At 45.3% G+C, this 16,896-nt stretch overlaps 1 protein-coding gene across 1 annotated transcript; it reads right to left on the bottom strand.

The window, feature by feature from the left end:
* Positions 1–7,851: 7,851 nt before the first annotated feature.
* Positions 7,852–15,168, bottom strand: ARL5C (ADP ribosylation factor like GTPase 5C). Its single transcript, XM_044299163.1, has 6 exons — positions 15,015–15,168; positions 12,201–12,261; positions 11,150–11,297; positions 10,067–10,150; positions 9,489–9,640; positions 7,852–8,824 (listed from the first exon to the last, which is right to left on the bottom strand). The coding sequence occupies exons 1-6, from the start codon at positions 15,058–15,060 to the stop codon at positions 8,776–8,778; spliced, it is 540 nt and encodes a 179-aa protein (XP_044155098.1). The 5' UTR covers positions 15,061–15,168; the 3' UTR covers positions 7,852–8,775.
* Positions 15,169–16,896: the final 1,728 nt, after the last annotated feature.

The raw sequence follows: 16,896 nt of genomic DNA on the forward strand, positions 1-16,896 counted from the left end.
GAGAGGGGCGATTACTAAACCCTTAGGGAAGCCCTGGCACTAATACGTCCCCAGGGCCCGCCCAAATATGTGTCCTTCACCCCACAGCAGTTGTTCACCATAGTAAATCTCTTGCCAGATCCCGATACTCACCCAATGCCATTTTACAGGAAACTCTTAGGTGCACCAAACCTATGGATGCACATGGTCAGAACTGCAAAGCATCGTGGAGAACAAGACAGGCGAATAATCCTCACTGATAATGGACCACATTCCCATCCCTGAGCTGAAGGGTCAAAACTTTGACCCCTGGGATCATGAGTCTGGGGAATACTTTATAGAGTAACTACAGAACACTACTGTGCAGCTGCTGGGGAGGTGTTAAGCCCCACCTTTTCTTTTCTCAGAAATGCTAAGTTCTGCTGTGTTAGTTTAACATCATCTTTCTGATAAGACACTGTCTCGCTTCTTTGTGGTTTTTCGCTCAAGCTATGTGACGCTCACGACTGACGGATATCTGACAATAAAATTCTGCACTGATTCATATGAGCAAGGGGATTCGCTGCAAACCATTTTGCACCTCATTCCCGATACTCTCTGGGCCAAGCACCCCAGGATATCGGACGCCTCAATGTCCCACCAGTCACTGTGGGACATACAAAGAGACTAGACGCAGTAGCCAGGGCAGCCCCTTCCTGTGTCAGAGCTGTACATCCAGCTAGTGCCCTGCTGGACACCACTTCTGATATGGCACTAGGCCACCCCCTCACTATCCTAGCACCACATGACATTTCTGCCATTCTCCAACAAACACAACCTAGCCATCTGACTAATCAACGTCACCAAGCCTGCTCCTACCTGATAATGTCACTATTCAAAGATGTCACATCCCCAATCCTGCTGCTCTTCTCCCTCTTCCAATGGGGGAGTACACTGGAGAATCTGAAGATTTTATTGATCTACAGGCCGAAGAGGATCTTCAAGAATAAGAACTATGGGGTTCCTCTGACTCAATTTATGCTGAACCGGAACATGACTGCCTCACAATGATGGAGGCTGAAGCAGGAACGCCACCATCAATTCAGGACACTCCATTACTGAATCCACACTAGACTCTCTTTGTGGACGGCTCAAGGTATGCCGATGACAAGGGGAAGTTCCATACAGGCATGGCAGTCACTAGTGAGCATGAGGTGCTATGTGCAAGACAATTGCGCCCAGCCCAGTCAGCACAGGAGGCTGAACTCTTTGCCCATACTGAAGCCTGCCTTATGGCAAAATACTCAACTGCCAACATTTACACCGACTCTAGATATGCCTTTGGAGTAATATGGAAGGCCCGGGATTACATCACGGCCGCAGGAACCCCAATCAATAATGCTTCAGCAGTAGCGGCTCTAATGGCAGCATTACTCCTGCCCACCCAAGTGGCAGTGATTAAGGTAGAGGCTCACACTCGAGCGGACACCCCTGAAGCCAGAGGAAATGCCCTAGCTGATCAAGCAGCAAAGCAAGTAGCAGTGAAAGAGGAAGAACAGCCCTCACAAGTCTTGATGGCAACAGTGTCCACAACAGACCCAACACCGAAACCAAAAGAGGTCTCCTAGTCCAGTTACAGAAGCAGGCCACACAACAAGAAAAATTGGATTGGCTAAAAGAGTCAGCCCAAGAAGAGAAAGAATCTGGACTGTGGACCCAATGAAAGAGAGTATGTCTGCCCAAAGCTTTCTATCCTCTGATAGCTTCAATAGCTCATGGGCCCACCACCCACCAATCTAAGACCATCATGAAAGAACTAATTGACAAAACATGGGTGGCCCCAGGGATAACCCCTGTCCTGGTGAGGCATATTCAGTCTTGCCTCATCTGTGCACAGTGCAACCTGGGAAGAACTAAGCCTACACCAACCATATGTCTCCCCAAAGCCCAGTACCTGTTTCAACGGATTCAAATTGACCACATCCAGATGCCAATGTGCCAAGGATTTCAATATGTGCTAGTAGTAGTAGACTTTTTCTCTGTGTGGCCAGAAGCATACCCTGTCCGAAATCAGACAGCCACAACAACTGCTAAGAAACTAATGCAGGAAACGGTTTGTAGGTTCGGAGTACCTGAGGTCATTGAGAGTGATCAGGGCCCAGCATTCACTGCTAGCTTAACCCAAAAAGTCTGGAAGATGGTAGGGTCACATTTAGCCTATCATACGCCGTACAGACCCCAATGCAGCGGCAAAGTCGAACGACTGAACGGAGTACTGAAGTCAAAGATGCTGAAAATGACTAGGGAGACAGGGCTCAGTTGGGTACAATGCCTGCCAATAGCACTATTTTCAGTTAGACACACCCCTAGGCCTCCACACAAACTGACTCCATATGAAATTTTGTTTGGGACAGGGCCTAGGATGGGGCAGTACTTCCCACAGCAATTGCAAATGCATTATGAATCTGTTGCAAAATATGTGATTGCCCTGAGTAAACAATTGTCTAACATACGTGGACAAGTTTTCTCTTCCATTTCAGATCCTGACTCCCTAGAGCAGGGGTCAGCAACCTCCGGCACTCCAGCTGTGGCAAAACTACAATTCCCAGCATGCTCCATTCATTTCTGTTAGAGTTCTGAGAAGAGCAGAGGAAGTATGCATGCTGGGAGTTGTAGTTTTACAACATCTGGAGTGCCGGAGGTTGCCTACCCCTGCCCTAGAGGGTGGTGGTCAAGAAACACGTTAGAAACACCCTTGAACCACAATACGAGGGGCCATACCAGGTGTTGCTGACTACCCCGACCTCTGTGAAACTCAAAGGGAAACCTACCTTGAGCCACACCTCACATTGTAAATTCACAAGAGTAAAGGCTGTCCCGACGACCCTGGAACAATAAGCCATGAGGGTCCACCTACTTATCATAACTTTGACTGTAGGCATATCAGCAGTGTTCACACCACTGGGTGATGAATGGGACAATTCACTGATATGGCACCATCAAATTCTAGTCCAGGGGTTGAATGAGACTGAGACTCTGAGAGATTGTTGGATCTGTACCCACAGTCTTATGAGCTCAATCAGTATGCCTTATGTTGCAATACCCCTGGACCTTTCTGACCTGTCTAAATCTACTATCTTTCTCACTAGCATATACCGAGTTAAATCGAGAAAAGATAAGGACAGGGAAGAGTCCTTACCTGTCGCAGGGTGGGCAGATGCCCCATGGCTCATGATAAACAGATCAGGACCCTCAATAGATTATAGCTCTACCCATTTGCTTTATATACCCGACAACCCCCTGGCAAGAGGGACACTGGGCTAATGTTACATGTTTTCCTAGCTGGACACACTGTTATTGTCTCCAAGTACAAACCAAAGGTATGACATTTTGTTCACACAAACACTCAGGTTGCAATGACTCAAAAACAGACAGCCATGTGCAGTGTATTGGTGTAGATGCTGTGAACAGAAAGGACCTATCCTGTAACAGCCATACTGTACAGGACCTTATCACAGGTATATTAGCTAAAAACACCGAAGGTCAGTTAAAAGGATATGAGCTGGTGAAAGGGATAAAATTTGCCAAATCAATTACCTAATTATTTAAAAGCACAGCAGTGGCAGTTCCAGAAGACATATACTTAGTTTGTGGACACAAAGGCCTCTTTCACACGAGCATCATGTTTCTGGCCTGGATAAGATGCGGGTGCGTTGCGGGAAAATGCGCACATGGAGGTAACTTGTATGCCAAAAAATATATATAATATCTGCATAAAAACAGCATGAAAATGCAATAAAAACACACTTAAATCCACATCATCTATTACAGATCCGCACATTTGACTTGCTACACCTAAAAGCCACACCACAGGTCAATTTCTATGAGTACAAATACAGACTATGTACATGAAATTTGGCAAATCTCATTCACTATGCTTGTACTGTATTACACTGCAGATTTTCTGCACAAAAATCAGTGCAGGAAAAACTCCTGTAATCTGCACTGTGTACAGGTACCCTAAGTAAACTAATAACACACAGTCGTACCCATTCATGATTTTTATTGCGCATATTTGGGGAGATTTATCAATGTTGCCATAATTTGCGCCATGACTAGCTTGTAGAGCTGGAGATAAAAGTGGTGAAAGTAGAGACCCCAAGTACAGATAAATTTTTGGAGGAAAATTGAATTAATTTTTTTTTAGCAATTGCGGCATTTTTACAGCTATTTGTAGAAGAAAAGCAGGAAGTACCTGCAACTTTTTAACAAAAAGTGTGCAACTTTTAATGAGTTTGCACTTCTCTGGGGTATGCTTAAAACATTGCCTATATTTGCGCCTTTTCTTTGATAATACATCCATAAATGTATGTGATGGTCCTAATGCCAGTTTATTAGCCATGTCCACTTTTCTCTGCAGATTTCTATTTCGGCGTGAATCCTTCTTTTGGAGTAAACACTAACGTATGCAAGTGATACATTTGGCTCAGTTTAGGTTACATTACATTTTGTGTTATTTATTTATACACAGTAAGTGAACCCTTATATTTAATAACCTTTAGGTCACCTCCTGTAGCTGCAAATAATATTTACACACAAATGAGGAATTTTGGACCATTCTTCCTTGCAAATGCAATATGGGGTTCGAAGGGTTGCAGTGACATTCCAGACATGCCAGCGCTGAGGCCAGAGGTATGCCAGCTTTATAAAAACTCAAAATTTGTAGTATCAGATCAAATAATTATTCAGCATGTGCAAAAGTTGTTTTTGTAGCACATCGATCCTTACCTTATCAGGTAGGAAAGCAAGGGTCAGTTCCTTGGGTGCTGACAAGGCATCTCCCAGTGTACGGTCAGTTTTACAAGCATACATCCAATATTGTGATAACTTGTACAACGGACTACTAGAGCACAAAGTGCAATGGGGCAGTGGCCTCGCTGAAGCAATCATTCGGTATTAAAGGGGTTATGCGAGTCTTTGTTACTTATGTCCTATCCTCTGGATAGGTTATCAGCATCTGATCGGTGGGGGTCTGACACACGGGACCCCAAACGATCACCTGTTTAAGAAAGCCCCAGTGTTTTAGTGAATGGGTCTGAGCGGTGCCTAGGCCATGTGACCGATGGTTGTGACATCAGTGGCATAGGGTAAGCAGCCAGGAGCATCGGGGCTTTCTCAAACAGCTGATCAGCAGGGGTCCCAGGTGTTGGCCCCCCACTGATCAGATGCGGATGACCAATCCAGAGGATAGGTCATCAGTTCCAAAGAGTGGGATAACCATAAGGCTGGTTTCACACGGGCGTTGCAGCAACATGCGCGATTTTTCCGCGCGAGTGCAAAACATTGTAATGCGTTTTGCACGCGCGTGAGAAAAATCGTCATGTTTGGTACCCGAACTTCTTCACAGAAGTTCGGGCTTGGGATTGGTGTTCTGTAGATCACTCCGGTCATCACATGATCTTTTACCATGGTGATGGATTATGTGATGACCGGCGTGACGTCACCAAGGTCCTTTGACTGCAATCAGTAAAGAAAGAGACAGAAAAGATGCCAGCTGCGCGAGCAAGTGGATTAAGGTGAGTAACATTTTTTATTTTTTTTAACCCCTCCAGCACTTTTGTACTATGCATTCAGAATGCTATTATTTTCCCTTATAACCATGTTATAAGGGAAAATAATAAAATGAGCAGGTCTCCATCCCGATCGTCTCCTAGCAACCGTGCATGAAAATCGCACCGCCTCAGCACTTGCTTGCGATTTTCACACAGCCCCATTCACTTCTATAGGGCCTGTGTTGCATGGAAAACGCACCATATAGAACATGCTGCGATTTTCACGCAACGCACAAGTGATGCATGAAAATCACCGCTCATGTGAACAGCCCCATAGAAATGAGTGGGTCAGGATTCAGTGCAGGTGCAATGCGTTCAACCCGCGCGGAATACTCGCCCTGTGAAAGGGGGCCTAAGGCATCCACTCATAGATCAGCCAGCTGTTGTAAATGCTATTTCTCTGTTGCCCTGTTGTGAGGAACAGGGTTGTAAAAATAAATTACTGTCTGTAAAAGACATTCTTCTCTGGATCTAGGTTACATGGTAGAAAGCTAAGCAGTGTGGTACCATGGTAGCCAAAGAAATCTATACAATGTTATATACACACACACACACACACACACACACACACACACGTGTAAAAAACCCACAAAGACCCAAATTTACTAATCCTAAAGATGGCGTAAGCTTAGACATACTGTCTAGACCTGCATCAGTTTTATCACAGGGGTTCAGGCTGGATGGTGAATCTGGTGCAGGGACAGACACTTTTCTCTGACTCTATACCAACTATTGGTTGGCTTCCTATGGCCCAGATTTACTAATTTATATGCACCAAAAATATGGCTAAAAAGTGGCACATCTATGGTTTCTACACTCTCAACATTCTGAAAGAGGGGGGCGGGTCAAAATAGCAAAATTTTCTGTCACAATTCTGGCATAAAAATCAGTTTCAAAGTAAGCCAACCACTAGTTGGTATAGCAGCAGAGAAAATTGCATGGCCCTGCACCAGACGTAGGCCTCATGCACACGACTGTTTGGGTCTGCATCTCAGCCACAATGTTTGCAGCTCAGATGTGGACTGTTCCATAACTCACTCAGGCGACATCCATGTTTTGCGGACTGCAAAACACGGCGCAGTCTTGTGCCTGAGCCCCTGTGATAAATCTGGTGAAGGTCTTGACAGCCTGTCTAAGTTTACCCCATCTATAGCATTAGTAAATCTGGGACAGAGCTGAGGACATGGGCTGCTAGATGGCTGCTAGCACATCCGCAATATCCAGTCCCTATAGCTCTGTGTGCTTTTATTGTGTAAAAAAAACTGATTTGATACATATGCAAATTAACCTGAGATGAGTCCTGTATGAGTATCAAATCATTTGAGATGAGTCCTGTCCCTGACTCATCTCACATACAGGACACATCTCTGGTTAATTTGCATATGTATCAAACGTTTTTTTGCTTGCCCAGATTTTAAAGGGGGTTCTCTACTTTTGCTATACAGATGGCCTATCCTCAGGATAGGTCATCAATATCAGATAGGTGGGAGCCCGACTGCCGACGCCCCCGCCGATCAGCTCCTTAAACCGGAATAGCCATAGGGCAATGAATTGCCAGTACTGAGTGATGCCCCTTGGCCAATCCGTAGGGTAGGTGCAGTAATTTGCTCATGGCACTCTTATTACAGCTGCAGAAGAACAGACTGAAGTATAGTATAATGAGCATCTTTTATGAACATTGTGACATATTTCTCTAGCACAGGCTCAGTCAGGCCACCACACAGACGTATAATACATTTCCTGCTATGCCCCTTACATGCGAGATCCTTTTGTAGATTGCCGTTTGTTACTAAAAAGAAATAAAAAGCACTGGCAAATTTATTTGGGCAGGTCGGATATTAAAAAGGGATTTAGGCTGGGGTACTTGGTGAGGTCCGTCAAGAACATGAAAATCATCCAACATTGTATCTAATTGACAGTGGTGTTCCAGTGCGACATGCTGCAATAATTGCAGAAAATCCAACACTGTTGGATTTTTTTGTTGCAAGTCAAACACGACTTTGCTATCATAAACCACATCAATGCAAGATGTGTGCAACATGAAACACACTACACAGTTTCACAATATGTCACATGAGGAGCGTGATAATTGAACATTGCAAGACTGTACTTGAAGTCAGTCTCTCTTCATAACCTTAAAATCAGTTTTGCATGACCTAAGGTTACATCACAAGTATACAGCTAAAGCAGGACAAAGGCCAATCACAGACTATCCACCAGCCATGCAGAACCCAACCCCCATAACCTCCTTTCCCTCAACAGAAGAGACCTAGACATCACATGAATAGAACATGGTTTAATACTCCCTGACTGATGCCCCGTGTACAGACAATGCCAGCACACTGCACAGTCAGGCACAGAAAGGGTTAACACTGTACAAAACACCCCCGTTTATACCAGGGGTTCATAGCACCAATGAAATGTCTTCATAAAAAGTGAACAGCCTTCCTTCTCCAAATTGTCTCAGATTGGGGCAATGCAAAGATAGGACGAGCTTGTCCTGACGTACATAATAAATATATTCTTTCACGGAGGGAAACATACATATACACAGTGACAAAGGAGAATTTTAACCTATAGCCCATCTAAGGGGCCTGTGCTGCTTAATGGTGCATTAAAGACCTCGGTCAAAGAAGGTACAGATTAAAAACTCAGCATATTAAAGGGTTAATATATATAAAAAAAAAAAAAAAAAAAAAAAAAAGGACACAAAAAACACATGGTGCAGCTGTGGATACTCTCATCTAAACCAGATGTAAATTCTTGTGCCTCCAAAGCAAACACAGGGCGCTTCATAGCAGAAAACGCCCGGTAAGCAGAATGGAGAAAGCTGAGGTAGTCATACTGGAGTTACAAAAATACACACCATTCAAAATACCCAGAATGCCAAAAGGGAGCAAGACGACATCCCCATTTTGTAAAGTTAATGCATGGGCTGTAAACTGCATATATAGTTTTTTTTTTCCAGTCTCTCCAACATTGTATTATGAAGTCTTCTCGCGTCCTCGCAGATTCTGAGGATTGGATGCTGCTTTTTAATGGAATTGGCTCGAGCCATCCACAGCCCACGTCATAAAGTCCACAGCCGCTTCTCTTTTCACATAAAAATAAGCAAATATGTCTGTATAAAAAGGATGAAATTTGTACAAAAGCAATACGAAAAAGTGTCCAGCGTATGGAAAATAAATAGAGGCTCCCATCAAAGTCAGTTAGCGGTAACCCGAGACTTCAGCCAGTCTAATCCAGCAGGCAGCCTGTGGAAGAAAGGCAAACAAGATCAATCATTAACTTTAGAAAGAGCACATGCAATCTCCAGCCCTTCAGAGTTTTGCAATAGTTAAAATTATAGGTTCTATGGGGAAGAAATTTAAATAGGTACATTGTTACAGCAGACGAGGAACTTTCCACTTCTCTGTCAGCTGACTGATGCAATCGTTTTGTCAGAGATACTAACTCAGCAACCTTTCATAACCCAAAATTAGAAAAATAAAAATAAAAAAAAAATTAAGTAATCTCACATTGACCTAGATGCTAGCATACTGCCTGTTCAGCTGGCCATGGAGTTAAGGGGGGGCCTTGCCGGCATGGTGCGCAAAGATTAGGCCACTTGTAAGCCAGGGCCTCAGAGTCTGTTATAATGACTTGCCCACATTCAATGTTTCCTTATGGGAAAGTTTTTGACAGCATTAGGTCAGTGTTAACCAAAACATTCCAGAACTGTAAGGGTTACATGGCATCATAAATCAATATAATGCTATGCAACCCCCATCAGTGCTGGGAGGTCAGGACAGGAGCTGCCGCATACTCAAGCATGACACTCACTCATCTGAAAGTGTCCTCAACTAATACAACACATCACACTAACTGTTCTGTTGCTATAGGAAAGGTTAGAATCAGCCATTATAATAACACACTTACCCTTCTCCAGTAAGTGCACAGCAACCCTGAATGTGCCAGGCTCTGTCTTTTATGGCACTAAGTGCCAACATGGTAGAGATCTCTGATGCCGACATGGAGTTCTTTACATCCTGTTTGTTGGCAAAGATTAGCACGGCTGCGTTCTGCAGGTCCTGTATGAAGATGGACAACTGTTTAGAAGGAGCGAAAACAACCAAAATCTGGCATTTCCCATTGAGATTAATTAATCGGGGGGGGGGGGGGGGGGGGGTTTAGAGGCCAGCAGACTTAGATTAATGTTTTTTGTGGGAATCATCTTGGAAGAGCATGTCTGTATAGGCTTGGGGCGTGCTTAGCAAAACAGCCAAACAAAAACCATCATTCATTAAGAAGTCAGTAGGACTCGGCAATGAATAGCTACAATGAGAAGGTCTGGAATTGTTTGGGCTGTTGCTTCATTTATTTTTAATCTGGCAATGAAAGGAGGGTGGGGGGGGGGGGGGGGGGTAGTCCCTGCTGGAGTCCCTCGTCAATTAGTTATGACCTACTTATCCAGTAACTTAGCCTAGAAACCATAAGAAAGTTAGAGGAGGACTTGCCTCATGTGCCAGCATCTTGTACAGTTCATCCCGCGTTTCCGGCAAACGTTCTCGATCAGTGCTGTCAATCACCAAAATGACAAACTGAAAAAAAATAGACAGAATAAAATATGAATACCCTAGGATTAGAAGCTACTTCACGATGTACAAATATGCCTGCAGTATGATAGATCTTTCCTTCAGAAGACTTAAACGGGTTGCCCCATCCTAGCAGGAATAACCAGAGTACAACAATGGGGTGGCCTATATTATGGAAACTACTGAGCAGGCAATGCTCCATGCAGAGCCAGTGTCACTCGGCCATTTTACATAACTCCATATCCCATGGCTGGGGCTTAATGTGATTATGTCCACTTTGCCCATGAAAGGCTGAGATGGGACAACCCATTTAAAGGGGTTATCCTGGAAATGATTATGATGACTTATCCTCTGGATAGGTTATCATTATCACAACAGTGGAGGTCCAAGACCAGGCTTCACCACCAGTCAGCTGTTTCAGGGAGCCACTGTTCTCACTGGAGCTCTGGTGAGCGATGCAGGCTCCCGGCAGCTTTCCAAAGACAGCGCTCTACATAATATAGTGGCAGTGCTTGGTATTGCAGCTTAGCCCCATTGACTTGAATGGGGCTGAGATGCAAATAGGACATGTGACCAATTTACAGTGATGTCACTGGCCTAGGAAGAGGCTGCAGCGCTCAAGGCCTCTTCTAATAGCCAATCAGCTGGGGTCCCCGAGTGTTGCACCCCTTGCAGATCCGATACTGATGACCTATCCTGAGGATAAGTCATACATATCTTTTCCTGGATAACCCCTTTAAGTAAAGCAGGATCACTGGAGTCATTTTAACATTTAGATAAACACAGATAACACTCTAATATTAGTCTTGATATTTTGCTTGTTTAAGGGGACCACCACGGGTGATTGCAACAGCTTTTTTTTTTTGAAGTTTAAGATAGATCATCAATATCAGACTGGTGGGGGTCTGACTCTTGGCACCTCTACTGATCAGCTGGGGCCGTGGCTCGTGTGAGCGCTGCATCCTTTTAAGAGTTTACTATATAGCAGTGCGTCTGAGCTCTTACCTCAGTATTTGAGTAGTAACTGTTCCATGTTGCTCGAAGGGTCTCCTGTCCCCCAATATCCCACATCAGGAAGTGTGTGTTCCGCAGGACAATTTCTTCCACATTACTGCCAATAGTGGGCGCTGTATGAACAACTTCATTCATGAGACTGGAAGACAGACGCAAACACTTGTTAGCATCCATACAGATTGTGACTAAACAATGGAGCACTTATGCTTTATGGATGTGACAAATTGTGACCCACTCAGTAAAGGGAAGAGGCTCCCGAGCTCGGGTTCTGTGCCGAGCGAAGTTCAGCCCTCAGCTGGAGCTGCTCAATACTGATTTTAGGAAGGCGACTGACTGGGCCAATACAATTGTCCCAGCATTTCCATCAGGGTCTCACCACTGGAAGCTGCTGCTCTCAAAGAGGACAGATTCCCTTCAAGATCACTTCTGTGTCATTTTGTTGTTGGAGGTTTGGGTGAATGGGCAACGTCTATCCAACTTAACCTAGCTAAGTGGTCCCTAATCTTTGTTGTTGGAGGTTTGGGTGAATGGGCAACGTCTATCCAACTTAACCTAGCTAAGTGGTCCCTAATCTGTTGCAAAACTATAACTCCCAGCAGCCTCTGAGGCTGTATAAGCATTGTTGTTTTGCATCAGCATGGTGGCTCAGTGGTTAGCACTGCTGTCTTACTTGGTTCGAATCCAACCAAGAGCAACATCTGCATGGAGATTGTATGTTCTACCCATGTTTGCGTGGGCTTCTTCTCACACATACAGATAGGTTAGATCTGAATGTGAGCTCCAATGGGAACAGGTATGGATGCGAGTGATGCAGAATATGCTAATTCAGCTGGAGAGCCGCATGTTGGGGGTTCACCTCCCTAGATAAATGTATACTCGCCGGCATAGAATAGGCTCACACCAGAGCCATTTACATAGAAATAGCTGCAGTAAAGGTCAATCTCCTTTCTCACACCCTGTCAAGTGATATATCCTAACTAGCGAAGTGTCTGTCTCTTTCTCTATTGTGTCTAGACCATCTGCTGGGGGTGTGAATACTCACAATTGGTACAGGATGGTGGTCTTCCCAGCATTGTCCAGTCCTACAATGATCACTTTGTGCTCTGTGGAATAAAAAAAAAAAAACGAGTGGTTATGGTCTAACAGTCTTACAGTTTATGCACCTTGACGGGACGTAACTGCAGCGCCAGCTGTGAACTTTTTACAACTTGAGGCTACAAATGTAACGTCTGTAGGCGACTTTCCATAGGAGGATACAGTTCACATCCTATACATAACCCAGGCACACACATCAAACAGGAGAAACCACGACAATTATGTGTATTCATGAGAGCGCCATGGCCGACCGACATACACCCACTTCCTTCCACCCCTTGAGACAGATGTGGAGAGAATGGAATGCGAGCTATGTCTGAACTCAGAAAACATCCAAGAGAGACAGAAACTTGCTAAGAGCTATACAAAACTCTCCCCTCCCCCCTCTTCAGAAGACAAACAACAGGGCATGCAACCTATTCACACCCAGCTGTGCAGGGATAATAGCCTGAAGCCTCAGTACACAGAGATGTGATGATGAAACTACTAGGGGGCACAGAGGCCGAGCAGATACAATACACTTCCCACCAGGACACTGGAGATGTAGAGCGGCCGTCTGCGCAACCTACAGGGAGGCCCACATTATTATATAGCAGACATTAGTGACAAAAGCCGCTTTGCTGCATAAGATGAGCAATATAGGTGCAAAGCACATAGGTGTAAGCTCACCTGGACAGGGGTCATACATACCTCCCACAATATCAGGAGGACAGACATTTACTAAGAATGGCAATTGGTCAGATCTTTCTCCAGCGGGTTATTATCATCATTATTATGCCCATGCCTCAATAAATAAGTGTCCATGTCCCAGAACTGGAATCTACTCCAGCAGCGGACTTCCAGTCTAAAGGGCGACAGTTTTCTGGTGCACACGGGCCTCCTCCTGCCCACTTTTTGGAGTGGCAAAGGTGTCAGGGAAAAAAAAAACTAAAACGTTGCACTTGCAACAAAATTAGTGACTTTCCTACACTAGAAAACTGATGTAAAGCTAGGGTTAGCGGCTCAAAAAGTCCAGCAATTGTACCCTGTTCAATGATTAGATAACTCAATTTAATGAGAATAAACTAACTTCTACATAGTCAATAGGGTGGGCCATGACACAGTTAGACACACTATGTGAGTGGTGGGGAAGCTAGGGTTAGCGGCTCCCATCGTCTTGCTTTACCCATCATGAGCCAAACCTGGAACAATTGTTCTGACTGATACGGAAGATTACAATTGTATTATTGACCATAGTCTATGTCTGTGGTACATGTGACAACCAGACGGACACCAATAACATTGGGGGAGGGGATTTAACACACAATCATCCTTTCAGCAGGTCCAATCAATTACAGTGATACAAAATGGCCTCAGGATACAATATTTTCAACATCAGAAAAGCCCCACCGTAAGCTAAAACCAGACGCAGCATACAATGTCTCAGAGCCAACCAATCCAGGCCACTTCTCTGGTAAAGTAGCTGGATTAGTTGCTAGTTAACAGCCATTCCTGACTGTTATATGTAAGGAATTGTTTTATCTGCTTATTTTTCCTCTCATCTTGGATGACATTTTGGGGCTTTGGAACCAATTACTCAACTTACAATGTTTTCAACATACAGTGGTCATCCTGGAACCAATATTGTAACTTGAGGGACCACTGGTCAGGGATTGGCCTACAAAAAAAATATTCCTCACTAGTGTTGAGCATACTTTCGGTTTCAAGTTATCTAAGAATTCCGTTATGGATTCCGCTATACCGTGGTCCATAAGTTATGGTCCGTAGTAGCTCAAACCATAACGGAATTCTTAGATAAACCCGAATCTTGCACGCCGAACTTGAACACAAGTTCGCTCAACACTAGTCATCACCCATCCACAAAACACAGGTAACGAGTCTTAATCGTTTCCCTGCTTGCTTTAGATGCGCCACAGGCACATCCATACAATGCGACAAAGCTGAGATCTAGACCAGCAATGTGACTATAATCTAGGCAGGTTTTCTGGCGTACGTTATAATACATGTGACGGAATTCCTACTCTGGTGAGCGGTGGGTAAAACACTCAGAAAAGTAATAAACTTTTGCACAACAGCATGAGGGGGAGAGGCCTGTGCGCCCTGCCTGCATAGAGCGGTGGTCAGGCATGCGCCCCCCTACCTCACTCCAGGACTGATGGACAAGTGCTGTAATCTGCTCCCATCTCAGGCAGTCGCATACACAAAGGGGGTCCCCACTGGTTAACTCTCTCTCTGCCATCATACATTTATCACAGTAGGCGATAAGTATTTTTTGCAGGCACCCCCTTAACCACTTGATGGAATAAATCTGATCAGAACCAGATTTCTCACCACTAACACCCCCTTTCCCACTATCAGACTGGGCAATTGTTGGGGTGCAGGCCTAAAATGGGTTCACATACATTGTAGAAGGTGAGGAAAGATAGAGCAATAGTGTAACTATATCAAACCATCAACAAGGCTGGAGGACAACAAGTCTCAGCAGTCACCACTGTGTGTAAGGAGAACAATAGGACCCGCTGTCACACAACATATGATCAGATGACCATATCACCCCGGTATACTAGTGTCAGTCCAGAGACCCCAACAAAACCAAGGGTCGCCGATCTGTAGACCCTCTGGGCCTCTTCAGTGGGAGCCCATACGCCCCGATATCCACACCGGGCAGTATAGATCAGCCTCAGGTACCTGTCTGTAATCCTCCGGGCTCTCTGGCACCCCACAGCTCAACCCCCTGGTCGGCCGACCCTCCACTACCCACCTTTATTGCCGAAGATGCTCATAAGTTTAGTGAACAGTTGTCCCATTGTCGTAGCTGTAGTAATAATCCAGCCGATCGATGAAGCGGCGCACCCTGCGACCTCCCTGTCCCGACACGATCTTCACAAGCTCGAATACAGCGAGCTGCACTTCAGAGCATTTAAACTCGAGTGACGTCACCTTAAGCGCCGCCCACCGGAACGTTCCCGGGGAGTCCCCGTGACGTCCATTACTGGGTAAGGGAGGGAGAAGGCGGAGCCCCTGACGCTTTCCGCGGAGTATCAGGGACGTGCTGATGATGACGTCACACTGACGAGGCTGCTTGTTGACTTCCTCCATCATTAGCAGTTTCCGTTTAAGGACTATTGTTAGAAGGAGCTTGAGGCTATTGCGCATATACTTTACTATAGTCATGTGAAGGGGATGAGGCTGCACTGGATTTATTACCTGGAATATACCTGTTTTTTTTTTTTCTGTGTTGAGGATATGAATGATGGAAATTCATTCTGCTTAGTTATGAACCAGGGCTACTGCCTGGCAGGGTTGATCCTGTTGATTAAAAAGTACCTGTATGGTTAAAATCTCTTGTGCCCTTTCAAAAGAAAAAGGTGTTTTATTCTATAGGCAAATTAGGGTATCAGTGCACTGAGTGTTGGGCCCTAAGCTCCTTGGTATTCCAGCATTTGCCATGCCGAGCATTGGCCTCTTGCCTGACCCTATTACCCAGGGGTCAGCAACCTCCGGCACTCCAGGTGTTGTGAAACTACATCTCCCATCATGCACACTTGCTTGACTGTTCTCTTAACTCCCACTCAAGTGAAAGGAGCATGCTGGGAGTTGTAGTTTCGCAACAGCTGGAGTGCCGAAGGTTGTTGATCCCTGCATAACCCCATGCATGTGCCGTAGATCCTATAATAGGCGCCTGAGCTTTAATCATCGCCTAAAGGATATGTACTGCACATGTAACGATTATAGAATCTGCAACGCATGCGCGGGACTACAAAATCCACTTGAATCCCTATAAGCGCTTTTATATAGTTTCTGCAGAACTATATTCAGTCTGTAGCTGAGGCCTGAAAGACGGTGCGCCAAACCACAAACCCTGACATGACATGAGCATCGGAGAAGTTCATGCTCCGATGCTTCTCTTTGCCCTGCGCTAAATCGCGCAGGGAAAAGGCATTTTTTGGAGTTCCGGTGATTTACCGGGCTCTCCATAGGCTGCCAGGCGGAGGCTTCCGCCCAGCAGTGAGCCCGGTGACGTCACCGGCACTGATTGGTGGGCTTTAGCGCTGCCCTAGCCTGTAAAACGGCTAGGGCAGCGCTAAAGCCTGCCCATCAGAGCCGGTGACGTCACCAAACACATTGCTGGGCGGAAGCCTCTGTCCGGCAGTGTGTTATTGTAAATAAAAGAGCCCTTGCCCTGCGAGATCCAGATGCTTGCCTCAGGGGGGGCTGCAATTACACGATGAATGAGCAAACGCTTGTTCATCGGGCAATCCAGACCCCCCCGCCCCAGTGCACAATAACATTTAAGTGACAGTGTTTTACAATGCATACCTTAACAGAATGCTTTGTATGGGTCTGGGGCACATATGGTGACTGCCCACGATGCAGATTACATGCATTTTCGTGGAGAAAATCCACAGTGTAAGGCTACATGCACACGACCGTTGTGTGTTTTGCAGTCCGCAAAACACGGATGGCGTCCGTGTGCGTTCCGCAACTTGCGGAATGGCACGGACAGCCATTAATATAACTGCCTATTCTTGTCTGCAAAATGGACACGAAGAGGACAGATTATTATTTTTTTTTCGGAGCAACAGATGCGGACAGCACACGGAGTGCTGTCCGCATCTTTTGCGGCCCCATTGAAGTGAATG

Source organism: Bufo gargarizans, chromosome 6, assembly GCF_014858855.1.
Source record: "Bufo gargarizans isolate SCDJY-AF-19 chromosome 6, ASM1485885v1, whole genome shotgun sequence".
NCBI lineage: Eukaryota > Metazoa > Chordata > Amphibia > Anura > Bufonidae > Bufo > Bufo gargarizans.

What these genes read in the sequence shown, in the direction of transcription:
- ARL5C (XM_044299163.1), bottom strand. Translation starts at nt 15,060, where the DNA reads ATGGGACAACTGTTCACTAAACTTATGAGCATCTTCGGCAATAAAG. An exon ending in ACCACCATCCTGTACCAATT is followed by an intron (nt 11,298 to 12,200) that starts GTGAGTATTCAC and finishes TCTGTCTTCCAG; the next exon opens with TCTCATGAATGAAGTTGTTC. An exon ending in GTTACTACTCAAATACTGAG is followed by an intron (nt 10,151 to 11,149) that starts GTAAGAGCTCAG and finishes ATTTTTTTTCAG; the next exon opens with TTTGTCATTTTGGTGATTGA.